At 44.3% G+C, this 26662-nt stretch overlaps 2 protein-coding genes across 9 annotated transcripts; one reads left to right on the top strand and one right to left on the bottom strand.

The window, feature by feature from the left end:
- The first annotated feature begins 6294 nt into the window (after nt 1-6294).
- On the top strand, nt 6295-8989 carry LOC136485590 (uncharacterized). Of its 8 annotated transcripts, none has more exons than XM_066482434.1 (5): nt 6295-6415; nt 6520-6686; nt 7191-7428; nt 7527-8068; nt 8172-8989. In XM_066482434.1, the coding sequence occupies exons 4-5, from the start codon at nt 7688-7690 to the stop codon at nt 8940-8942; spliced, it is 1152 nt and encodes a 383-aa protein (XP_066338531.1). In that variant the 5' UTR covers nt 6295-6415; nt 6520-6686; nt 7191-7428; nt 7527-7687; the 3' UTR covers nt 8943-8989. The 8 variants fall into 8 exon arrangements, with proteins under 8 accessions (XP_066338531.1, XP_066338537.1, XP_066338535.1 ...); XM_066482438.1 differs by having other exon boundaries at nt 6304-6415; nt 6507-6686; nt 7298-7428; XM_066482435.1 differs by having other exon boundaries at nt 6304-6415; nt 6507-6686; nt 7635-8068.
- Nucleotides 8990-20907: 11918 nt separating this feature from the next.
- On the bottom strand, nt 20908-21548 carry LOC136485589 (glutaredoxin-C10-like). The gene has a single exon (XM_066482432.1). The coding sequence runs from the start codon at nt 21461-21463 to the stop codon at nt 21125-21127; it is 339 nt and encodes a 112-aa protein (XP_066338529.1). The 5' UTR covers nt 21464-21548; the 3' UTR covers nt 20908-21124.
- Between the last annotated feature and the right edge of the window lie 5114 nt (nt 21549-26662).

Below are 26662 nucleotides of genomic sequence, written 5' to 3'. Positions count from 1 at the left end.
ATACATATATTTATATATATATATATATATATATATATATTCATGATAGATACAATTTATTTATTATTATTCTTGATACATACATACATACATACATACATACATACATACATACATACATACATACATACATACATACATACATACATACATACATACATACATACATACATACATACATATATATATATATATATATATATATATATATATATATATATATATATATATATATATATATACTAATATACTTTTTCTTTATCTCATATCTCAAATTGAAGACTCGTTGGTTGAAGGAAAAAACCCTGAACACACACCATCTCAAAGCAATCCAAGAGACAATAGGTGGATTTCTGAATGATCAGGTCTTAACTCCCGGCGGCGAGTTTTACTATGACCCAAATATGTGATGATGAAAGCCAAATTTCGTATTGATCCAAAGAACATGTGATGATGAAATGTACAATTAATGTAAACTTTACATGTGACGATGAAATGTAATATTATTTTTTAGTTTACTTTTACTTGTATTGCTTGCGTGCATTGATCGAGCGAAAACTTTACAGTATGCGCGCGTATACGTATATTACTTTGCAGCGAATAATGCGTATTCGAAAACCAAATTAAAACAAAAAAGAATCATCAATTGAAATAAGCAGGAAAAGAAAAAAAAAGACCCTTTAGTTTCGGTTGGTAATACCAACCGAGAATAAAGGGGCCGGCCCAGGCGCTGGCATGGCTACCTTTTTAGTCCCGGTTGGTATCACCAACCGGGACTAAAGGTACACTTCTATTTCCGGCTACTAACCCTTTATTCCTGAACTCCTATTCCCAACTGCGTAACCGAGAATAATGGGGGTTGGCAGCCAGGAATAGAAGCCTTTTTTTACTAGTGTCAGCAGCTATTTTACTTATCTTTTTGCAACACAAATTAGAGATGGGGAGTTAAATGTGAGCTATCGTACCATTATAAGCTACATTTTATCGCATCAGTCTGATCTACTAAACATATGTCACCACGCCGCCACTGGACTATGAAAAAAATGATCTCACATGGTGTCTATGAGGACGATGGATACCACTAGATCAACTACCAAGAAAGGATTAGGATTGCCCACCCACCCAGAGTCCTCCCCTTAATTCCATAGGCTCAAACAAGAACTAGCACACGTGCAGATCAGATCACCAAAAACTGATAGCACGCAGAGCAGAGCAAATCACCAGGAACTCACCTTACCGTGCGACCCCGGAGCCCGAATCAAGTCTGCCCTGCCGCCTCACACGCACATACGAGCCTCTGCTTCTCTGCACAAGGCACGCAGCCATGAATCAGAGCTGTTACGATCCGAAAATCACAAGGTCGAGTGTACGATCAATATGACCGGAGCGTCCGGTCATCCTATGTTGTACCCAGTGAAGAGGTACAACGACTCTATTTTATGGTGGCTTCTATTTAAGTCCTATGGCTGGCTCAAGCTCATTCTCTTGGCCATTTACATTGACATAGCAACCTTGTGAGCTTAGCCAAAGCCCTCACACTTATCTCCATCATAGATTCAACATCTTTGTGAGATTGGGAGAGAATCCAAGTGCATTGCTTGAGTGTTTGCATTTAGAGGCACTTGGTGTTCGTGTTTCGCTGTGGGATTCGCTTGTTACTCTTGGTGGTTGCCGCCACCTAGGCGGCTTGGAGCAGCGAGGATCGTCGAGCGGAGAGTGGTGATTGTCTCCGGCCCCGATCGTGGTGATTGTGAGTAGTTCTTGACCTTTCCCCGGCGGAGAGACAAAAGGTACTCTAGTGGATTGCTCGTGGCTTATGTGATCCTCATCTTGTGTTGGTTGTGCGGCACCCTATCGAGGGTTTGACATGTGATGCCAATTAGCGCGTGAACCTCCAAGTGAGTGAATCGCCACAACGAGGTGTAGCTTGCCGGCAAGCAAGTAAACCTCGGTAAAAAATCATTGTGTTCATCATTTGATTCCGAGGTGATTGATCTTCATTGGTATTCATTCTTGTGATTGATTGGCTCCTTCCTCGACACGGCGGTATAAACAAATTGCTCACTCTCTTTACTTTACCGCAAACTAGTTGTCAAGCTCTTTAGTGTAGCTAGTTGTGAGAGCTTGTTAGTTTGGTTAGTGTGGCTCTTTAGTTAGTCTTTGAGAGCACATTAACTTAGTATAGTGTCATAGCTTTTGTGTTGAAAGAAACTATATAAACTAGAATTATGGTAGGTGGCTTGCTATTTTAGTAGGCTAGCACAACACTTGCTTCGCCTCATAATTATCTAACCGGTTTGTTAAGTGTTGTTGTAGAAAATTTTTAATAGGCTATTCACCCCCCTCTAGCCATTAGGACCTTTCAGAGGTGTTGCACGAACCTCGTCCACACAATTGGACACCGCAAAAACCTACCCACAAGTGAGGTAACTCAATGACACGAGCAATCCACTAGAGTTACCTTTCGGCGCTCCACCGGGGAAGGCACAAGACCCCACACAATCACCGTAATCGGAGCCAGAGACAATCACCAACCTCCGCTCGATGATCCTCGCTGCTTTAAACCGTCTAGGTGGCGGCAACCACCAAGAGTAACAAGTGAATCCCACAGCGAAATACGAACACCAAGTGCCTCTAGATGCAATCACTCAAGCAATGCACTTAGATTCTCTTCTAAACTCACAAAGATGTTGAATCAATGATGAAGATGAGTGAGAGAGCTTTGGCTAAGCTCAAAAGGTTGTTATGTCAATGCAAATAGCCAAGAGAGTGAGCTTGAGCCGGCCATGGGGCTTAAATAGAGAGCCCCCACGAATAGAGCCATTGACTCTCTGTTCCCTGATTAATCGGGGTGATCGGACGCACCGGTCGGTTTGACCGGACGCAAGACCCCAGTGTCCGGTCCTTAGATATTCGACACGTGTCCCCGACTTCAAATGCTGATCGCCGATCTCAACGGTCATTAGTGCACTTAAGTTGTGACCGGACGCGCTACTTGAAGTGACCGGACGCTCCAACACGGGAGTCCAGTCGATTCCACTAAGGTTTTATTCACAACCGGACGCGCTGTTCAAAGTGACGGGATGCACCATCACTGGATCCGGTAGTTTCCAGTAAGGTTCTAGAGACGGATTTTCACGGCGTCCGGTGGCATATGACTGGACCCAGGTCAGCGTTCGATCAACACAGTCTCTCTCTGTTGCTTGCGTCAGCGTTCGTCACTAGGTGACCGGACGCACCCCCTGCGCGTTCGGTCTCTTTTTCACTTCAGCGTCCCGTCAAAGAACCGAGGGCGGCCTTCACTGCGCGCCACTGACCGAACGCAGGGTCAGAGTCCGATCACTACCCAAGGCAGAGTCCGGTCAGTACGAAACTTCTCATTTTGACCCGAACTTCACCACCCTTGATCAAATATGCCAACCATCAAGTGTATCACCTTGTGCACATATGTTAGCATATTTTTACAAATGTTTTCAAGGGAGTTAGCACTCCACTAGATCATAAATGCATATGCAATGAGTTAGAGCATCTAGTGGCACTTTGATAACCGCATTTCGATACGAGTTTCACCCCTCTTAATAGTACGACTATCAATCCTAAATGTGATCACACTCTCTAAGTGTCTCAATCACTAAACCAAAAAGCTCCTATTAATTTCACCTTTGCCTTGAGCTTTTTGTTTTTCTTTCATCTTTTCCAAGTCTAAGCATTTGATCATCACAATGCCATCACCATCATCATGCCATGATCTTTATTAGCTTCATCACTTGGGGTAGTGCTACCTATCTCATAATCACTTTAATAAACTAGGTTAGCACTAGGGTTTCATCAATTCACCAAATCAAACTAGAGCTTTTAGCGGCGGGGCACCATGGCACGAGTGGGCAGGCGTCGTTGGAACCGAAAAAAAATATTTCACTGAGCATTGCGGATACGAATAGTATCCGGTTCCACATCCAGCGTGAATTCGGATATCCTAATCCGGATTTATAATTTGAACATGAATACATCCATTTTGGCATTTAGACATCCATATAAAAATGAATACGAATACAAATGTCCATATTTAAATAAAATCCAATACGGATATCAGATATTTCGAATATTTTGCAATTCGAATCCATCCTCAGTGGGAGCGGAATTTTGGGTCGGATTGGCGGCAAACAAAGTGGGAGACAAGAAATTAGTTAAAACCGCTCAGAAACACACTTTGGATGATTCTAAAATTATTTATTTTTATTATGTATATAATTTAAATAATGAAATGTAATTAAATTATTACACCATAAATTAATAAATATAATAATAAAGAAAATTTAACTTGAAACCCCTTAGAAACACACTACCTGGAGTTGAAGTCTCTCCATTTTGTCAACTGGGCTATTATATGGTTGGTGTTTGCTTTGGCTATACATGGCATTCATGCCAACCGATTGTTCTCTTTCATTAGTACTAAAAGATACCCCACACGTTGCAGCGGAGACTGCAAAGAATTTAGAATAAAAGATCCATTGGGTGAGATTGAGATGTTGTATAGTTGATCTGCATCTTGTGGCACTAGTTGAGAATGACGCACGGCTTTTTTGTTTATCTTGTTACTTTTGGTGTGATTGCTACCATCTAGCCGGAGTTGATTGAGATTATCGAGCACCGCGTGGTGATTGTGCGGACGCTCCGATCAAGCTTGTGAGGCTGATGATTTTTCATCCTTGCTATTTCCTTGTGCTTTTACATCCTTGTTATTTTCTTCTGTAGTTATAGTCGGTAGAAATGGCTAGTTTAGCTAGACGACTAATGTTAGCCTCTTTGTTTGATTGAGTACTTCAGTAGTTGTTCTAGGCTTGCTACTAGACTTGTGTAGCACTACTATACTAAAGATTTGTATGGACGACTCAAACAGGTTTATAGGGGGCGGTTTGGCCAGCCGCTTCTACCATCCTGTTGCTACAAAATCATAGATTTATAGGGATGGTTGGCCAGCCGCCCCTACAAATCATTTTTCAGAAATCACGATTCTAAATTAAAAAATAGCAAAAAAATAGTATTTTTTTTAACTCGGGGAGGCCCCCACCGGTCAGCCACCCCTACAAATTTTAAGCCCCTTCGCAAGTCGCGGCATTTTTAATGGATTTTAGTTCCCGCGTATTATCCTAAACCGAGTTTAAATTGATTGTTTGAGGTCCTAAACGAATTCAAATGAAAAATTTGTCAACTGTAAAGTTTCATAACTTTTCGAGACCTATAACTTTCATTTTGGTAGTTTCTCCATTGAGGTCGTTTACAAAATTTGAATTTTAAATTTGAGAAATTCAAACGTAGTTCTTCTTGACAAGATGATTTCAAATCAAAAAGTTGTCGACTATAAAGTTTCACAACTTTTTGAGATCTACAACTTTTGTTTTTGCTGTTTGTCCATCCGAGGTCCTTTAAAAATTTCAAATTTCAATTTTTTTGAAATTCAAACGTAGTTTTGCTTGACAAGATGATTTCAAATAAAAAAAGTTATCACCTACCAAGTTTCGTAACTTTTTGGAACCAACAACTTTTGTTTTAGTTGTTTCTCGGTCCGAGATCGATCAGAAAAATCCAACACTAAGCATCGTCGTCGGCGTTCACGCCCAGGCTGCTCAGGAGCGACGTCACGACGTCGCCCATGCTGCAGTTGCTCGCCGTGAACACCACCAGCTTCGCCACGCGGTCCATTGGCAGTGGCAGCTTCCGGTTGCTGATTGCTGTGACGCCTGGAAGGTTCTGGGTTTCGTTATTAGCTTGGAAATGGCTGGCTGATGATGATGTGGTTTCTTGTGTTGTGCTGGGCATGCCGCCATGGTTTGCCTTTTATAGGCTGCTGGGAAATATTTGCACGTACCTACTTGCTGTGGATTATTATTAAGATTCTTGCACGTGCCGACTAGCTACTACTTGCTGTGGATTAAGATTCTGGAAACCTTTTTCTGTAGTACTAAGCAAGTGTTATCACCTAAACATGTCAACATGCATGCATGTGTGACTTAGACTTGTTAGCTTATATAACTGACAAGTGGTTCTTCAAGGAGGCTATGCCAAAACTTAAACTCACTAGTGTAGAAACATTTTTTTTACATATAACTAAAAAGTCGATTTCTTGAGGCTCTAACCAAAAGGCATGTGAAAATGGGTGGGTGGGCCACCCTGGGCCGTTGGCCAGGCTCCCCCGTTACTTACCCTTTAGGCCCAAAGGCCCAGAATAGAGCAAAAGGCCAGCGCTGAGGGGCGCCGCCGTGACTTCGGCTCCCGGGCATCACGGAGCTGCGAGCGCTCGAGGTTGCGGCGCGGTGCGGAGACGGGATGGGAGACCGAGGAGGCGCCATTACTCCATGGCGGGGAGGCCGAAGCGACGCTCTATGCGCCGAACTCAACCCCGATCGGATCCCAGGTCAGCCCCAATCCTCCTTCATTGTATCTCTGTCCTTTCTCTTTTCCAATCCCCAACCCCAAACGAAGCTGATGGATTTGATCTCCCCAAGCTACTGCTTCTAGTGAGAGCAACTATGGCTGGCGCCTGGCGGTGGCCGGTGGCCGGTGGTCGGAGTCCGGCGAGGCTGATGCTGGTGGAAGTAATGAACCTGAAACACATCCAAATATAGAAGAGCCACATGAAGCTCCAGGTCATCCGGAACCAGAACCAACCATGGACAATTTCACCAGTGAGTTTGATCCTAATGAAATTGTATGTGATCCAGCTCTTAGAAAACAAATATATGAGTATGCACCTGAAATTCAAGACCAAGTTAGGAGAGCATATATATTGAAAGGTCCATCACAACCAACAAATATATTGAAAGATCCAGGTTCAAGGGGCTTTTCTTTGGGTTGGTATAAGAAATATAATTGGTTAGAATATAGTGAATCCAAAGATGCTGGTTATGATGTATTTAACAAAACTGGTTGGGGAGATTGGAAACATGCATACAAAGCATTACCTGAACATGTTGGTGGTGTAGGTAGTGCTCACAACAAGTGTGTTTAGAAATATGGTGACTTTAAAAATCAAAGACAGAGTGTGCAGAGAGTATTAAAAAGAGCTAGAAAACAATCGGAGGAATTATACCAAACTCGTTTAACTTCTACTTTACAATGTTCAAGATATCTCTTAAAGCAAGGCGTAGCTTTTCGTGGACATGATGAATCTTCTTCCTCTTTGAACAAAGGCAATCTTCGAGAGTTGATTGATTTTCTAAAAGACAATGAAGAAGTTAGGAATGCCTATGATCGAGGTGGCTTAAATTGTAAGATGACTAACCCAGATATCCAAAAGGATCTTGCAAGGTGTTGTGCAGAAGAAATAACTGAAGCAATTATGGAAGAGATTGGTAATAGGCCATTTTCTGTTCTCATTGACGAATCACGTGATATATCAGTAAAAAAACAAATGACTGTTATTTTAAGGTTAGTAACTAGTATATTGTGTCAGTTCTATTAAGTTGTCTAATTCTGTACAATATTAAGTTTTATTAGTGTTTTTTTTAAATGGTGTACTACTGCAGGTATGTGAATTCTAAAGGGATTGTTGTTGAAAGATTTCTTGCTCTTGTACATGTCAAAGAGACTACAACCGATGCATTGAAGGAAGCATTGCTTGCTGTCCTTGATAGGAACAAGCTATCAGTTTCTCGGATATGGGCAAGGATATAACGGGGCTTCTAATATGAGAGGTGAATTTAATGGACTGCAGCGTATTGAAAACTGGCGAGGTATCTACAGAAAATGGAGTATTGAAACTGGCAAGGTATCTACAGAAAGAGGCTTGAATCAAGAAACTATCCTTGCTAGGCCTGAGGATACTAGATGGGGTTCACATCATGTTACTTTGGTTCGCTTGTCCCAAATGTGGGACTCAGTGATAAAGGTTCTTCAAATAGTTCATGAAGATGGACGAGTGCCAAATCAAGCAGCTGGCTTGATACAGAAAATGGAGTGCTTTGAATTTGTTTTTATTATGGTGCTTATGTTAAAGGTTCTTGGCATCACAAATGAGCTCTCACGTGCCTTACAAACAAAAGGTCTCAATATTGTTAATGCTCTTGAGGTTAGTTCTTATTCAGTTGTTCCCTTTCTTACAATGTTGCTTTTCTTATTCAGCTATTTCCTTTTGCTATTAATTTGACTGCACTTATATAATTCAATTGTAGCTTATCCATGATGTCAAAGCTCAGTTTAACACCATGAGAGAGAGTGGCTGGGATAACTTATTTGATGAGGCAAGACAATTTTGTGATTTGAATGGTATTCCTATTCCAAATATGGCTGAGGAAATACCAGTGAGAGGTTGTTCAAGGCGTGATGGATTTACTATTACTAATCTTCATCATTATCGTGTTGGGATTTTCTATGTTGTTCTTGATAAAATATGTGCTGAGATGAATCATCGGTTCACTGAACCGACGATGGAGCTATTGATGTGCTTTTCTTGTCTTGATCCAACGAACTCTCTCTCTAGTTTTGATGTCAACAGTTGTGCTCGGCTTGCTGAAATTTATGCTGAGGATTTCTCAAATCATGATCGTGGAGTCATAAGGGGACAATTGGAGACATATATTCTTCATGTAAGGAGGCATGCTGCCTTTGCTAATTGCAAATATATTGAAAGTTTGTCCCAGAAAATGGTTGAAACTGAAAAACATTTGTTTTTTCCATTGGTCTACAAGCTCATTGAATTGGCCTTGTTGGTGCCGGTGTCAGCAGCAACTGTTGAAAGGGCTTTCTCATGTATGAAGACTATCAAGTCTAAATCCCGCAATAGGATTGCTGATGATTGGTTCAACAACTTCATGATCTGCTATATTGAGCGAGAACTATTCAATTCACTTGATGAAACTACTATTATTCGGCGGTTTCAAAACTTGAAGAGTCGCAAGATGCAGCTGCCTCGTAACCATGCTCATGGCCGTGGGCATCCGTAGTTACCAATTAGCATTTAGGTTTATCTTTTGTGTTTCATTATCTAAGTCGTGAACTTGTGTATTGAAAAATCATTTTAATATTTTAATTTGAATCTATCATGGTTTCCTAATTTTATATGTATGTTATATAATATATTCATGTGCATTGCTTGTCACTGTTAGCTCGGCGTATTGTCATGCCCAGGCTCTCAAAAATTCTTGGCTCCACCACTGTGGGTGGGCAACCGTCTCTACAAATATATTTTTGGAGGCATGAGGTGGACTTGAGCTATTTGTCTCAAAAAATTGTTTCCATTCAACTCGGGATGTGTTGCTTTGCACATGGCCTCTTTACCCATGTTTGGTCCATTGAATGATGTCAAATGAAAAACTTAACTAGAAACTTTTAGAACTCGTTGAGATGTAAAATTGACACATAAAGTTTATATTTATCTAACTATAATACGTTAGGTCTTCATCTAGCCTCCCTCTGCTACATCCATACCGGCCAAGAAGACCATCACACCCTACCACAAGGCCACATCAACACGAGGTGCATATCAACATCCGATTGGACCGTAATGAGACCCAAACATAGATTATGGGCGTAAAAATGCATTTTTTGAGAGTACAAATATATTGGAATGATACAACCACACAAATTTAAGTACCACTCGTGGACTTTTTTTGCCTCCTTGTTCTAGATGTGGTCTCTACAAAGAGTGCTATTTTGAGAACATCATGGAGGACGTAAGTGATTCCCTGAACACAAGGTGGGGCAAATTGTACATGGAGTCTAGAAGATACTATATAGGGTATCCCACAGACATGATACACAAGACACAGATAAACATCACATCCCTAGATCTTGGGAGACCTCTTTGTAATAAGACTAGAAAACAAATCCTAGCTAGAATGGAAGGAAAACAAATCCTAGACAGAATGGAAGGAAAACCAATCTATAACCCTGCTTTCGGACAATTGCCCTGTTCGCTTGGCTGATAAGCCATGACTGAAAGTACTGTTGACTGATTTGTTGTGAGAGAAAAATAATGTTCGTTAGCTGAAAAAGTACGGCTTATAAGCCAAGCAAACATGGCGAATATAAGGAAGGTATATGTATCCCTTCCCTACACCTATACTAGGTGACATACACCTTAGATGTCTCAATATCATCAATCTCACATAAGGCAAACAAAAGCAATATAACCACAAACATAGGACATAGGGTATTACATCCTCATTAGTGTCCAAAGCTATCTAAGCTTTGTGTCTCATGTGTTAGCTACCATCTTGTTCTCTGCCGCACAATACCCATAAACATTGCCAATAATAAAAACACCAACAGTGTCCCTATCATACAGGTCAGTTCCATGCAGACGCTGATATTGGTTTCTATGATACACTGGTGTACCTAAGGCATGGCTACCTTGCCTCTGGCCAAGACCCCACTATGGCCGGTCATTGAATAACTCATGTATGGAGAAGATGAGGTCTAATGTGTTGCTGGGTTTATTAAATAACCAGGCTCGTAGTTTAGTTGATTAGGTTCCTTGTGGCTTTCCCACATGGCTTGAGGTTCTCGACTTAGTATAATTGCTCATATTTTTTAGGATTTAAGAGCACTTTTCTTTTAGTAAATAGTGTGTGATGTGTCTATCGAAAATGACGACTTTGTCAAACTTGAGATCTGTCAGCTTAGTGTTTCGAAGATGCTCACAGGAATATGATTTGGTTCATAGGAGTACGGAGTCCAACATGTTTGTAAGTGTTTGTACTCATAGGCATGAGGTAGGAGTGAGTGTTTCTAGTGCGATGAAAATCACCTAGTTCCAAAAATACTATTAGGTAGCGAATTGAGCTCAATTGTTTGGGTTCTTTATGGCAGAACTTCCTACATGGGCTTAAGTTTCTGCCTCAACGCAGGGGCTCGCATTTTTTACCTAAGGTTCAAGTATTTTTCTTGACATGAGTGCTTGCATTGTCTAGATTTATACCAGGGGTGCGTGGCGTTGGATGTGTACTCCAGGATTTATTCCTCGATCACCAATTTTGGCATCTGCTGAATCAGTCTTTCGAAAGTCATATGAGATGTGCAAACGTGCTGTGATTCGCAGGAAATAAAAGACTATTGGGTCAGTTACTGTTGTAGTTTCGTGGTACACATGCACGCATAACATAAAGCATCCAATTGCTCGTTTACTGCGACCTGCAGAGCAGGCTGCTTGTGCTTTCTTTGCTCTTTATCGGAATCGGTCCGCTTCTCGGTCGGCCACCGGATATCGCCGTGTCTCAAGATGCGACGATGATTTTATTAAAAAAAGAAAAAAACTGCGACGCCACCACAACTGGAGACGGCCCTCGACAAAGGCCCATTAACCCTCGGCAAAGGCTTTGCCGAGGGCCGTCCTCGGCAAAGAGTTCTCGGAGAAATTTGAGTCGGCAAAGAGGGTCTTTGCCGAGGGCCCTTTATCGGCACTCGGCAAAGCCTTTGCCGAGGGCCCTTTATCGGGCACTCGGCAAAGCCTTTGCCGAGGGTTGCAGCGGCACTCGGCAAAGAAAAGCAGCCGTCACGGCGCCGGCGCCTGGAACAGAGTCTTTGCCGAGGGCCGTCTCCGGGGGCCCTCGGCAAAGAATTTTTTTTTAAAAAATCTTTGCCGAGGGCCTCCAAGCATGGCCCTCGGCAAAGAAATATGCAGAATTTTTCCAAAAAATCTTTGCCGAGGGCGATGGGACGGCCCTCGGCAAAGAATAATTCTTTTTTTTAAAACTCTTTGCCGAGGGCTTCCACGCAGGCCCTCGGTAAAGAAATTTTATTTTTTTTAAAAAAAGTCTTTGCCGATGGCCTCCAACCATGGCCCTCGGCAAAGAAATGTTGCAGAAATTCATTTATTTTTAAATCTTTGCCGAGGGCAATGGGACGGCCCTCGGCAAAGGACCCTTCTTTGCCGAGGGACTTGGTCATTGCCCTTGGCAAAGAGGTAGAATTTTTTTTTGTTTTTTGTTTTTTGCATTCCATCGACACAAGCATTTCATATATATACATATATATATATCAACCATCACATATATATATATCACACAGAATCCATTTTCTCACAATATATCACAACCATAATTGTGAACCACAAATCATAATATATTACAATGACAAGTCACATGTTCATCATCATTCACATGTTTATTACGACAAGTTCATGAAATCCAAGCACAAGTCAGAACCATAAACCACAAATATTACAATAAAGTCCAACCACATCACCTAGCACTAGTCCTGATCAAGGTAGCCTATGAGACGGTGGTGAAGGAAAGGCGGGATCACCCGGTGACGCACTACCAAATTGATTGGAACCCGCGGACGAAGGCTGCACAAAGGAGTAGAGATTGCATGTGTGAGTAATCCGGAAAAACAATTTTGGAACTTAGAGATTGCATCTAGTAATCTAGAAATACAAAAAGATTAGACTCAATTGAAAATTTCGGCAGCACCTCCCTTGCACGGGGAGGTTTCCAAAACCTGCAAGAAACAACAGCACGAACGCCGACATCCACAACGGCACGAACGCCGACATCCACAACGGCACGAAGGCTGACATACATGCAAAACACAAGCGAAAAGTGAACTTTCATACTTACAGGAGTAGCTGCAGGAGTAGGAGGAGGAGCTGAAAACTGTACAGGTACACCCGATGCTTGCCCAAGACTTTGCATGATCACCATCATCTCCGCCATCTGCTTCTACGCAGCCTCGAACGCGACCTGCTGGGCCTGCAGCTGTGTGGTCAGTTCCGCGTTCTGCTCTTGACTTTGCCTTTTTGTTTCTTGCAGCTCGGCCTGCAATATTTCACTCCAATGTATCAGTAATGCAAATCTAATTTAGGTGTGTAAATATCAACGTACGACGAGTAAAACAGGAATTACCTGGAGTGCCTGGACCTGCTGCAGTGCTGGAGAAGGCCGTGAGCGTATGGGCTGACTGGAGCTCATGCTCCGTGCTCGGATAGCGTCGAGGGAGGGAACAGTGGTGGAGTCGATGGCGCCGTCTGCAATCCACAACCGCCCGTGCTTCTTGCCTCCTCCGAGCCTCATGATCGTCTCTACATCAATGGGCTCAGTGCGCACATTGTAATCTTCCCCATAGATCTCCCTTACCGAGGACGTGTACTCTTGGACTTTAGTATATACGTTCGGGTCGGAGTACACCTGGGGCGGGCCAGCCGGGTCGAAGGAGACAGAGGACGACGCCCTGCCCATGTGGGACATAGCCCACGCAGAGAACTCCGAGACCTCCTCGCCCGGGTGCGCAGCCTCCTGCGAGAAAGACGGGAAGATGGTGAGATATCAAGCAGAATTGAGCATCAAAATAAATGAAAGAAATCACTTATGTATGCTTGTTTGTATCCGGGGAGGCTGCGGCTGCCTTGATGGTGAGTTGGACCTTGCCTCATCAGACGCCTTGACGGGAATGGCCGCCGTGACCCAACGGGCCTAATTTGCCGAGGGAGATTTTATTTGCCGTGGGCCTATCTTTGCCGAGGGCCGGACCCTCGGCAAAGGCCTTTTTGCCGAGGGCCGTTCTTTGCCGAGGACTCCTGTGGCTGGCCCTCGGTAAAGAGTGTCTTTGCCGAGTGCCCGAGATTTGGCCCTCGGCAAAGCACGCGTTTCCAGTAGTGCACGATGAGACCACGGCGAGGAGCTCTGGTATATCGCAATCTCGGGTTTCTTGGATTAGCTCGGATCGATGTGTATCTTGTATAGAGAGATATTGTTGACGACGCATGGGTGCTGCAGGGCATCTGCATCAATGTCTCGTCGACGTCATTCGTCAACCCTCCAAAAACACGTGTTCGGTGAATCCCCTTGGTGAGGATTGGAAGGGATTGAATGAGGTTAAAGGGAGACTTTAACTTGTAGGAAGTAAAATTTTCTCAATCCCCTTAGATTGAGGATTAACCAAATGAATAAACGCTAAAGTTGGGTCAAACGAGCTAACAGTCTCAATGATGGCTAATAGAACAATGTATTTTGGTCGTGCCATGCAGCACAACCATAACTGTATATCACTGTTAGGCAAATGATTTTTTAATATTGCCATAGATTGTGAAGATGTAGACTTTGTAGAGATGGGTTGTAACAGCCACCTTTTTTTTTGCAAAGAAGAGAGAGCTTTGTTAATTAGTCAGAGTTTAGGATACAACCTCGAGTTGTACAATTTGCTGAACATAGGTTGACACACTAAAACACCAAACCTGTCGACGAAATATGGTCGGCAGTCTACCTAGGGGTATGCCCAAGGTAGTAGATTATCGGCAGACATGTGCGCAAGCTACGAACGAGATGGTGACGCAAGACAGACACGAGGTTTTATCCAGGTTCGGCCGCCATGAAGGTGTAATGCCTACGTCCTGCGTCTGATTGTATTGCTGTATGTAAATGAGATGATTTTCGAGAGGGGTCCCCTGCCCACCTTATATAGTTTGAGGGGGGCAGGGTTACAGATCTGGAAACTAATCCTAACCAGTTACAATTGCCATATGTGGCCGGATAAGGATTCCTATTCTAACCGACCAGGATCTTGCTTGATCTTCAAGTCTATCTTGATTCCTTGCGTGGGACTCTGAGCAGATCGGCTGGGCCGTGTGTCGTCTTCTAGTGGGCCAGACCCCCTGGTCTGGGCCGGCCCAAACCTAGCCGTAAGGGTATAGGGGTTAATACCCCCACAACTAGTCCCCGAGCACCATGTATTATGTTGCGACACGCCGTTTGATCTTCTTCGACTAATGCGGTCTGTCTTCATGTCATCTCCAACTGGTTGAAACATTGACCAAGCGAATGTACCAGTATTCTAGTCAGCACAGAGAGCAGTAGACCACGATTATAGCCAAAGATTCCGGTTGTCCGAAGAATGCATGGTGCTCTAAAGAAAAAAGAAAAAGATTTCTTTTCTGATCAAGTGTGCCCACTTGTATTTCTGAAAAAAATGTAAGTGACCCTTGTACAGTAGTAGTTATGGCCAACAGTCAGAGTGTAGGGGTCGATAAAATAAGCACATTCACCGCAAGGTGAAGTGTGCCCACTTAGTCCCCGAGCCTAGTAGTAGGTGACATAAGCACGTGGTGCCAGGGTCTAAAAAGAATTCCCAGTTAAGTTGAGAATCCAATCGTCGTACAAGCGATACGAGCTGCACCGGCAGGTGCATCATACCGATGTAGTCCCCGAGCTTGCTGGAAGGCGAGGTATCAGCCTTGTAGCAAGGTCTAAAAAAAATAAATGCCTCTCAACTGTATGTGAGTACCAATCACATGTAGCCGAGGAGAGCGGTCCCCGAGCAATGGTCGGAGAGTGGTCGGGGCAGTCCCTGAGCGCAGCATGGGGAAAACGACGAATCCTCGAGAATAACCGTAGTCGGGACAGCCCCGAGCACAAAGGTAGTCGGGATAGTCCCCGAGCGCGAGGGCGGTCAAGACAGTCCTGAGCACGAGAGTGGTCGGAACAGTCCCTGAGCACGATGGTGGTCGGGACAGTCCCCGAGCACAAGGATAGTCTCGACAATCCCCGAGCACGAGGGTGGTCGGGACAGTCTCCAAGCACAAAAAGTGTGGCAAAAAACCATATGCCACTTTTACTATTATTTTATGTATTTATTTATTTATTTGTTCTGACAAGTCTAGTCTGACACGTCTGGTCAAAAAAGTAGACGGGTATAGCACGTCATACTGCCTTTTTGTCTTGTCAAGCAAAAAGTTGCGTGGCACCTATCAGTAGGTGCGTCAGCGTGGGCCCTCCCACACTAGCAACGAAGAGGCACATATATTGGCGTAGATCTTGAGGCTGAGTAATACTGCAAACGTGAAAACAACCGTCTGCGGTGCGTGCGCACATCCCCCAAGAATCCCGACAGACGAAACGGCATAACTCTTGGGTTAAATACGATATATGATAGGTCAGTTACTATTTACTAAACCCTATTGCCATTCGCAACCGTAGCTTTCGTCTTCCTCTTCAGGACCAGGTCACCTACCACGAAGAACCGCTCCTTGACGTTCTTGTTGTAGTACCTGCGCAAAACAGCAAGGTATTTGGCTGTACGTACGTAAGAATCGAGCCGCTTCTTTTCTGCACTATTCACTTCTAGCTCCCGCACTTTATTGGCCTTGTCTTCGTCGAAGTTCTCTACTCGTGCTGATCTGAAGGCTATATCTGCTGGGAGCAGTGCCTCGGAGCCATAAACCATAAAGTATGGTGATACGCCGGTATTGCGACTGGGCTGGGTTCTGAGACCCCAGACCACGGCTGGTAGCTCTTTGAGCCATCTTCCAGGAGCCTTGTCATTCTCTCTGTACATCCTCTTCTTAAGTGCGTCCAAGATCATACCATTTGCCCGCTCGACCTATCCATTAGCTCTAGGGTGTGCCACCGAGACGTATTTTACTACTATGCTCCTTTCATCGCAGAAGTCCCAAAAAGCGTTCTCGGTGAATTGATTATCCAGATCAGTGATGATACTGTTGGGTATGCCGAAGCGATGGATGACCTGGTCGAGGAATGCGATAGCCTTTTCTGAAGATGCCTTGACTAGGGGCATGTACTCTATCCACTTGGAGAATTTGTCGATCAGCACAAAGACGCATGTAAATTTTCTAGGGGCCGGTTTGAAAGGCCCGATCATATCCAGTCCCAAGCATGCGAAGGGCCAAGAGGCTGGTATAGTCTGAATCTCGTGTGCTGGTACATGGATTCTCTTGGCGAAAAACTAACAACCTTCACAATGGCGGACTAGCTTCTCTGCATCGGCTACGGCTGACGGCCAATAGAACCCTGCTCGGAAAGCCTTACCGACCAGCGTTCTCGAGGCCGCGTGGTTGCCGTAGGAGCCAGAGTGGATTTTGTCTAGGAGATGTTCACCATCCTCCTGGGTTATACACTTTATCAAGATTTCCTCCTTCGCGTTCTTGTGCCACAATTTGCCATCGACGAGCAGATACTGCTTACTACGATGCATTAGGCGTTCGTTTTCTGTCCGATCGGTGTAACCGCTACCATCTATCAGGTACTTGATGAAAGGTACTCTCCAGTCAGGCTTCTTAGTGGTCGAAGGTGGTTTGGTGGTGTTTGACGCCGGAACCGTAGCCACCAATAGCTGGTCTGGAGGATTGTCGACCATGGGATCTTCTTCTTTGATAGAGGGCGTGAGCAGGTCTTGAACAAATACGCCATGTGGGACTTTGGCTCGGGATGATCCTAACTTTGACAGCGCATCTGCTGCTTGATTTTTGTCCCGGACCACATGTGTGTACTCGATGCCATAGAACTTGCCTTCCAGCTTTCTGATCGCTTTGCAGTATGCTTCCATCTTTTCGCTGGTCGTATCCCAGTCCTTGTTGAGTTGGTTGATGACCAGAGCCGAGTCTTCGTAGACATAGAGACGCTTGACGCCGAGCTTGACCGCAATGCGCAGACCATGTAGGCATGCTTCGTACTCGGCGGCGTTATTAGACGCCGGGAAATAAATCCTGAGGACATATCAGAGCTGCTCCTTGGATGGTGATACGAAAAGGACTCCTGCTCCTGCGCCATCGATGTTGAGAGAGCCATCGAAGTACATCTTTCAATACTCGGCGCGCCCCTGAGAGGCAGGTGTGTTTAAGTATGTCCACTCGACGATGAAATCGACAAGTGCCTGAGACTTGATTGTAGTATGGCTTGCAAATTCCAAGGAGAAAGGGCATAGCTCCATTGCCCATTTGATGATGCGTCCGTTTGCATCCTTGTTGCGAATGATGTCTCCCAGAGGGTACTCGGTCATGACCACCACACGATATCTGTCGAAGTAGTGTTTCAACTTTCGGGATGTAATTAGTATGGCGTAGATCAGTTTCTGAATCTATGGGTACCTGGTCTTGGATTCACTGAGCACCTCACTGATGAAATAAATTGGTCGCTGTACCTTGTAGACATGGTCGGGCTCGTCGCGCTCGACCACCATTGTAGTGGAGACCACTCGATTAGTTGCCGCAATGTAAAGCAGGAGGGTTTCATCTTCTCTGGGAGCAGTGAGGACCGAAGGTGCTATAAGGAATTGTTTTAGCTGTGTAAAGGCAGCATCTGCTTCCTTCGATCACTCAAACTTCTCGGATGCTTTGAGCAGCTGAAAAAATGGTAGTTCTTTTTCGCCTAATCTAGATATGAAACGACAGAGGGCGGCCATGCATCCGGTAAGCTTCTGAACATCCTTCACCTTTTTGGGCGGCTTCATGTACAAGACAGCTTTTACTTTCTCTGGGTTAGGGCGTATGCCGTCGTGACTGACGACGTTGCCGAGCAGTATACCAGATGGAACACCAAAGATGCACTTCTTTGGGTTTAATCTCCATTGGAATGTGTTAAGTGCTGCAAAGGTATGTTCTAGGTTGTCGACAAGGGTGGATGCTTCCTTGGTTTTAACAACTACATCGTCAACATAAGCCTCGATGAGGTCGTCTTTTATCTCGTCTTTGAGGCAGGCTTGTATGGCGCGTTGGTAGGTAGCCCCAGCGTTCTTGAGCCCGAACGACATGGTCATGTAGCAGTAGGCGCCGAAGGGCATGATGAAGGATGTCTTGATCTGGTCGTCCTTTTTTAGAGCGATCTGGTGATAACCAGAGTAGCAATCGAGAAAGGAAAGCAGCTCGCAACCGATAGTTGAATCTACAACCTCGTCTATGCGAGGTAAGCTGAATGGGTCTTTAGGGCAGTGTTTGTTGAGATCAGTGTAATCAACGCATATTCTCCATTCCTTATTCTTTTTGCGTACAAGAACTGGGTTGGCTAACCACTCTCGATGATACACTTCTTTAATAAATCCGGCTGCTAAAAGCCATGTAACTTCTACCCTAATAGCCTCCTTTTTGTCGCGAGCGAACCGTCGTAGCTTCTGCTTGATGGGTTTGGCCTTGCCATCGACATTTAAGGAGTGCACGATCAAGTTCCGAGGTACACTGGGCATGTCAGCGGGTTTCCATGCGAACACGCTCACGTTGCTCCTCAAGAACCTGACGAGCGCGTCTTCCTATTTAGGATCCAGGTTGGCCCCAATAAGGGCCATTTTGCTGGGATCACCGTCGACCAGCTGGATCTCTTTGTGCTCTTTGGACTTGATGTTCTTGTGTGGGGCCTCGAGCTCTGGGATCTCCAGGTGGTCGGCTGGGGTCTGCTTGGCGTCAAGCATGGTCTCGGCCATGCGAATAGAGAGGTCGTGAGCCTCTGCTATTTTGAAGCTGTCATTCTCGCAGGTGTAAGCTACGTATATGTTGCCCCTGAGAGTTAGAACCCCCTTCTCAGTAGGCATCTTGAGCACCAAATACATGTAGTGAGGTATGGCCATGAACTTGGTGAGCGCTGGTCGGTCAAGGATAGCAAGGTAGGTGCCTTCGAAGTCAGTGACCACGAAGTTGACGTAGTCGTTGCAGAAGTGGTCTGGGGTACCAAATTGCACAGGTAGCGTGATCTGCCCGAGAGGTGTGGAGCTCTGTCTGGGGAGAACACCCCAGAACTGTGCCTCGTATGGCTTGAGATCAGCCTGGGTTATCTTCAGGACTAGCAAACTGTTCTTGAACAGTATATCGATGGAACTGCCGCCGTCAATTAGCACTCTATCGAACTGAACCTTGTTGATACAAGGATCGAGAACCAGAGGAAAACGCCCTAGCTTAGGTATTGCTGCCCATTGGTCCTGGTTTGTGAACACCATACGTGATGACGTCCTCCAAACGTTTTCAAATTTTTACCACCGCATATGCATGTGATATCACGACATCTCGCCAAGTTTCATGATTTTCGGGATTCGTTTGAATTTTATAGAATTAAATAACCACTCGCACGCAAGTTCGCGGCGTTGCTTCGTGAGCACGTTAATCGAAATTTGGAGACAGTTCCTAGATTTAGCATAAAGTGACACTAACAAACAAGAATAACATTTTTTGAATGGATCAAAACTATTATTCGATGCACCTGCAGTTCAAACCTACATTTTCCGGAAAATTGCAAGAAAACGAAATAAAGTGAAGAAATATAGCAAACAACAATGAAATTGTGCCAAATTTGAACATGTTGTTCATGGTACAAATACAAATCTAAGAAAAAAAGTTGGTGGCAAAAAACAAAAAAAAAATTATTTTGCCGAGTGCCAAGGTTTGGCACTCGGCAAAGTGAATATTTTGCCGAGTGCTAGCCCTAGGCACTCGGCAAAGCCAATATTTTGCCGAGTGCCAAACAGAAGTCACTCGGCAAAGAGGACGGCGTTGGGTACCGTTATCCCCGGGCGCCTCTTTGCCGAGTGCCCAACTTTGCCGAGTGTCTGGCACTGGGCAAAGTTTGGCTTTGCCGAGTGCCTTATTTTGCCGAGTGCCAGACACTCGGCAAAGCCCTATTTGCCGAGTGCTAAGTTTCGCCGAGTGCGGCACTCGGCAAAGGTGGCCTTTGCCGAGTGCCCGATATTTGGCACTCGGCAAAGATTTGAGCACTGGGCAAAGTCCCGATTTCCTGTAGTGATTATTACCTAGGTGGTTGTCATATTTTTTTTCTAAAGTGACTATTTTTCCTTGGCTACAGTTGGGTCCGAACCGCTAATGTCAACAGTCTCGTCTCCTTCGCCCCCTCCCGTGATGCTCCAATCCCCATCTCTTCTCTAAACATGATTGCTGGGTCCTCACCTTGATGGTGTACCAGCACAGCTCCAAGACGAACCGCTAATGTCACCTTGATGGTGTACCACCTATGCCCTGTTGAGGCGTGCCCATGATCACCTCCCTCCGTGAGCTCAAAGATCCCTCGAGATCATCTCCTATGTGAGCGCTTGCTTATGAGCCGGCTCAATCATGAGGTACACCAGAAGCCTCGATACCATTATAGTTGCTCTTTACGTTGCCCGCGGGGATGAGCACAAAAGCCCCGAACAAATCCTCCTTCAGAACACAAGACAAAAAAAGAAGCTTGGGAGTAGTTTTGAGTGAAAACGGAGGCGGCATTTTTATTTATTCCATTACAAGCACAGGGCACAAAAAAAACCTGGCATTCGTCACACACTCTTCTACATCGATTCCTTTCCCATTTTTTTCGTTCTTACCGTACGTCCTTTTTATTCACATGTACACACACCTGATGGTAAAAGCTCACCAGCCAAGCTTGCATGCGCGCAGTCCGCCGATAGACGTTTTCATCAATTCCTACAACCAGAGCGCGCCGGCGTTCCTGAGCATGGGCACGAGCTCGCCGGAGAGGTGCAGCGCCATGACCCTGTTGGTCCCGCCGACGAGGTCGCCGCCCACGAACACCGCCGGCACGGTGGGGGTGCCGGCGGCGGTGCCGCGCCCGGCGCCGAGCCTCCTGGCCAGCTCCCGCTCTATCTCCATGCCTCGGGGGTCCCTGTCCAGATCGTGCACCGCCGCGTTCACGCCCAGGCTGCTCAGCAGCGACGTCACGACGTCGCCCATGCTGCAGTTGCTCGCCGTGAACACCACCACCGCGCGCTCCGACGCCATCCTCGCCACGTGGTCCATTGCCATCCTCGATCTGCTGCTTGCTTACCGCGCCCGGACCGGAAGGTTCTAGAGGCTTCTAGTCCCCCTCTCCTTGGGTGCTGAGATGATTTCGAAGGTGATGTGGTTTCTTGCTTCTACTGGCCATGGGACGGCTTGCCTAGCTTTTATAGGCTGGAAAAAGGTGTTGGATTGTTGGTACGTGGTACCTACTTGCATTGGATTATACTCCGTATGTTATAGATAGAAGAAAGAAGATTCTTTTCTTGACAACTAACTGATAGCATTTGCTGAACGTGTTATATTATAATATGTGCAAATGGAACATATATAGCTAGATTTGGTTCTTCTATATATAAATGAAAAATAGCTTTGGATAAGAATCCATGTCTGTGTTCAAGCATGAGGGCCCTGGGAACATTGGAATCTCTCTCTCTCTCTCCCCTCATGACTCACGAGTCGACCACAGACAAAATTTGCAATATTATATCACGAATCTGAAAAACCATAAGGATCTTTTCAAAAGCATGGCTCATAAGGATAGAGCTGTATAGATATATGGGGATTTTCTTCGGTCATAGTTTATACGCAAAACAATCTTCAAAGAATATTAACACTTGCACTTACATTTTCACATACTGACCAAGTACACAGGTTAAAGATACTAGTGATATATGCTTTTTTTTGAGAGAAATATATATATATTGTGGTGTGTGCAAGGATAGTTTAAATTGATGCTCTTGATAAGGACCATTTATGCTAGTGTGTGGCATTCATGCCTTGAGTGATGCTTGTGTTCTCCTGTGCTGGTCAGGCAGGTGCGGCAGTGCCGCCCTCTGCTGGTCAGCAATCTTTGAGTGCATGAACTGTCATGAGCATCACGGTTATCATGTTACACCTTGCACCCCATAGATGCTGAGATATAGGGGAGTTCCCACACTTCATCTTAAATATGTGCATTTGGCATTTGAGGCCAAAATTTGAATTCCTTCAATGCACATATTTAGGAGGAGCTCACTATATAATAGGATTCAAAATCTTAATGTTTATTAATCTCTTGTAAGCTTTAGTTGTGTTGTCATTAATTACCAAAAAGGGGGAGATTGTAAGTGCATCTAGCCCTTTAGTGGGTTTTGGTAAATTGAATGACAACACAATTAAAGGTCTAATAAGTTTGCTAAGTGTTGAACAGGAAATTGAGTCTATTGCATATACTTGTGGGTTGTGTATTAACAAGTATATACAAGGTTCAACTAGTAGGCAAACTTGATGATATGCCACATTATGTTAAAATGAATGCCAAACTGTGTATTGTTGAATTAGAAGTTTTTAGAAGCAATCTAGTTCAAGCAAAAGACAACAATGCAAATGGAATCAATGAAATGGCTTCTATGTTGTGCGATATCATAGCATCATATGAAAGCAAACATACTTGGTAAATGATAATGTAAAGTGGATATAAGTCGGTCTCTATATTGGTTTGCTTACGTGGATGAATATATGAAAGATCAATTGGAATGTCAAGCCAAAATAAGAAGGGAATAAAGAATCGTGAATTAGCTTGACCATATTGATGTTGATCCATGTATGTCTCTATGTGAGACAAACTAAAGCTTGATTGATCTCAACATTCATATCTAGAAAATATTCAAGCAAGGATCAAAATATTGAAGAAATGTTTTTCAATGGATGCTTAATATAATGTGACTTGAGTATGGCTTGATAGGGTGAAGATAGCAAGGAAAGGGCTTCGAAGTACTAAGCGAAGGTGAAGGGCAAGCGACGGCTTGGCGACCGAGGTACCATGGCTAAGGTGAAGAAGAGAGTACTTGCATTGAGTCGAGGTACTAATCAAGCTATGAGGAGTTATATTGTGTTAAGGATCAAATCATTAGTGGAAGTGACTTGAAGCCATGAAGGTGAACTCATATGTATGGAAATGGTTCAAGTCACATAATCAAGGTATAATGAGAATGAGGAAAACATATTCGATAATAGAAGTTTTCAATTGCCAAATGAAGTGGTAACCAGCTCAAAGGCATTTACATTCTTTTATGCTTTGAATTTGAGTTTAGGAAAAGCCGTACTATAAAGAGGGATTCTAGTACAGTTGGTCAACTGTGCAACTAGATGCTCAAAACTACAGATCTATATCCTCTTACCCAGCCAAAGCAGCCAGCCAAAAATCTCCAGATTCTATCTGTTTTGGCTAGGGCGGCAGTGCCGCCCATAAACGATCGTTGGGACCCAAGAGATATAAATACCATTTGGGTCGGCCCACAACTGAGAGCCTTCTTCTCCAACGGTTCAGTTCGAAACTGAACAGACCAAAGCTCACCTCTCTCTCCTCCATTGTTGCTCCTTCATCCTTCAAGCAAATCCTTGATTCCAATCATCAATACTTGAGAGAAAAGGCAGCAAAACTCGATTGGAGAGAAGGTCCACTGATTTCCAAAGTCTAAGAGCATTTGGTTCACGTTTGGCCGGCGGTTCTAGGGTTTGTTACTCTTGGAGCTTGCTCCTAGCTGGCTAGGCGTCGCCCTTGTGCTTGCCAACTCGTGTGGCAGCCTTGGGAGGTTTGTAACCTTATCCTGCAGCTAAGAAATTATCCCTCACTTCAAGAGTTCATTCTCTTGATTTGAGAACGAGGGCAAGGCAAGCCTTGGTGGCGAGCCAATCCTTTTGTGGATGCCTCAACAACGTGGACTTAGGCAAGCCATGGTGGCGAGCTGAACCACGGGATAAATTTTGTGTCTCGCGTGCTTCACTTTGTGTTCTTGCTGGTTCAACTCTTTGCTAACTGTTGTTAGGGTTTCGTAGCTCGATCCTCTCTTGTGTGAGATTTCTGTGGTATCCAGTCTTCGAACTAGATTTTGTCTTTCTGTTGTAGGATTGAGCAGTTGAGAGGGTCAGGTTACTATCTGTGAAATCTCAACACTATCTGCTTTATTTTTGAAGAGCGGCAGTGCCACCCTATAAGGCTGGCAGTGCCGCCCTCTGTTCTAAGAGAGTTTTGAGTTGAATTTGCAGGATTGAGCAACTGAGAGGGTCAGGTTACTATCTGTGAAATATAAACGCTGTCTGCTTTATTTTTGAAGAGCGGCAGTGCCGCCCTATAAGGCCGATAGTGCCGCCCTCTGTTCTAACAGAGTTTTGAGTTGAATTTTTATAGGCCTATTCACCCCCCTCTAGGCCTCCTAGGCGACATCAAGGTCCTTTCACTCTCGATCCATCTCTGCACAAAAAAATACTGGGACAGTAATTACAAAGAATTAATAGGAAATTGAGCTTCATGAACAACAATTGTAGCTCGAAAGTACCATTTTTGAAAAACATTATTGTACACTAATTATTGGAAAATGGAAATTGGTAGCCCCGGCCCTATAAATTGAAAATCGTAGTAAAAATAATTATTGCACAATAATGAAGAACATCTATTCTACTCTACTTCTAAGAACTAATTATAGCATCACATACTAACAATGATGATCTTGACCACCATGGAATAATTAGCTAAGAATTTAAATGTGTTCATAGACACCAACCTTTTGGATAATGGATTCACCATAATTTGAGCCTTGCACAAATGTCCAACTAGAAGAATGCTCTCTAGAATGAAGAAAGAACTAGAATGAGAATCAAGCAATGTAGCCATCAAAACGAAGCTAATTAAGCAACAAAATCAAAGGAGTGGATGTTTGTTACTAACCTTAAAGCAAAAAAATCAAGATATTCTTCAAAATCCAAGCCCTAGCTTCATGGTAAAGAGCAGACGCAACAATGAAGGGAAGGACCCAAACGCGCGCTTCTGTTCTCGGGATGGAAGAGAGGAGGAAGAAGAGGACGGCTGTAGCCTTTTTGTGCTGTAGGCTTATCACCGTCGGTTGTTAGCTAGAACCGACAGTGATAGATCCAAATCACTGTCGGCTCTTGGCTTAAACCGACAGTGATGAGGGGCCACCAAAACACTGCCGATTCAAGCCACAAAACGACAGTTATGTGGTCCTTCACTGCCGTTTTTAGCCCAGCCCCAATCATTTTTTTATTTTCAAGCTCATAACCGACAGTGAAGGTACATCACTGCCGGTTGTCACAAATCCGGCAGTGATGAGGATGGTAGTGATGTCCAAATCTGGGGTAGTGGAGAAGATGAGGTCTAATGTGTTGCTGGGTGTATTAAATAACCAAGCTCGTAGTTTAGTTGATTAGGTGCCTTGTGGCTTTCCCACATGGCTTGAGGTTCTCGACTTGGTATAATTGCTCACATTTTTTAGGATTTAAGAGCACTTTTCTTTTAGTAAATAGTGTGTGACGTGTCTATCGAAAGTGATGACTTCGTCAAACTGTAGATTTGTCAGCTTAGTGTTTCGAACATGCTCACAGGAATATGGTTCATAGGAGTTTGGAGTCCAACATGTTTGTAAGTGTTTGTACTCATAGGCGTGAGGTAGGAGTGAGTGTTTCTAGTGCGATGAAAATCACCTAGTTCCAAAAATACTATTAGGTAGCGAATTGAGCTCAATTGCTTGGGTTCTTTGTGGCAGAACTTCCTACATGGGTTCAAGTTTCTGCCTCAACGCAGGGGCTCGCATTTTTTACCTAAGGTTCAAGTATTTTTCTTGACATGAGTGCTCGCATTGTCTAGATTTATAACAGGGGTGCGTGGCGTTGGATGTGTACTCCAGGATTTATTCCTCGATCACCAATTTTGGCATCTGCTGAATCAGTCTTTCGAAAGTCATATGAGATGTGCAAACGTGCTGTGATTCGCAAGAAATAAAAGACTATTGGGTCAGTTACTGTTGTAGTTTCGTGGCACACATGCACGCATAACATAAATCATCCAATTGATCGTTTACTGCTGACCTGCAGAGCAGGCTGCTTGTGCTTTCTTTGCTCCTTATCGGAATCGGTCCGCTTCTCGGTCGGCCACCGGATATCGCCGTGTCTCAAGATGCGACGATGATTTTAATAAAAAAAGAAAAAAACTGCGACGCCACGATCAGACCACGGCGAGGCGCTCTGGTATATCGCAATCTCGGGTTTCTTGGATTAGCTAGGATCGATGTGTATCTGGTATAGAGAGATATTGTTGACGACGCATTTGTGCTGCAGGGCATCTGCATCAATGTCTCGTCATTCATCAATCCTCCAAAAACACGTGTTCGGTGAATCCCCTTGCATTGGAGAGGATTGGAAGGGATTGAATGAGGTTAAAGGGATACT

This window comes from Miscanthus floridulus, chromosome 10, assembly GCF_019320115.1.
Source record: "Miscanthus floridulus cultivar M001 chromosome 10, ASM1932011v1, whole genome shotgun sequence".
NCBI lineage: Eukaryota > Viridiplantae > Streptophyta > Magnoliopsida > Poales > Poaceae > Miscanthus > Miscanthus floridulus.
The sequence above is the reverse complement of the archived record's forward strand: the minus strand, read 5'-3'. Positions and strand labels throughout refer to the sequence as shown.

Coding starts and splice junctions, on each gene's coding strand:
- LOC136485590 (XM_066482434.1), top strand. CDS start 7,688: ATGAGAGGTGAATTTAATGGACTGCAGCGTATTGAAAACTGGCGAGGT. Junction 8,069..8,171: donor ATATTGTTAATGCTCTTGAG/GTTAGTTCTTAT, acceptor ATTCAATTGTAG/CTTATCCATGATGTCAAAGC.
- LOC136485589 (XM_066482432.1), bottom strand. CDS start 21,463: ATGGCAATGGACCACGTGGCGAGGATGGCGTCGGAGCGCGCGGTGGTG.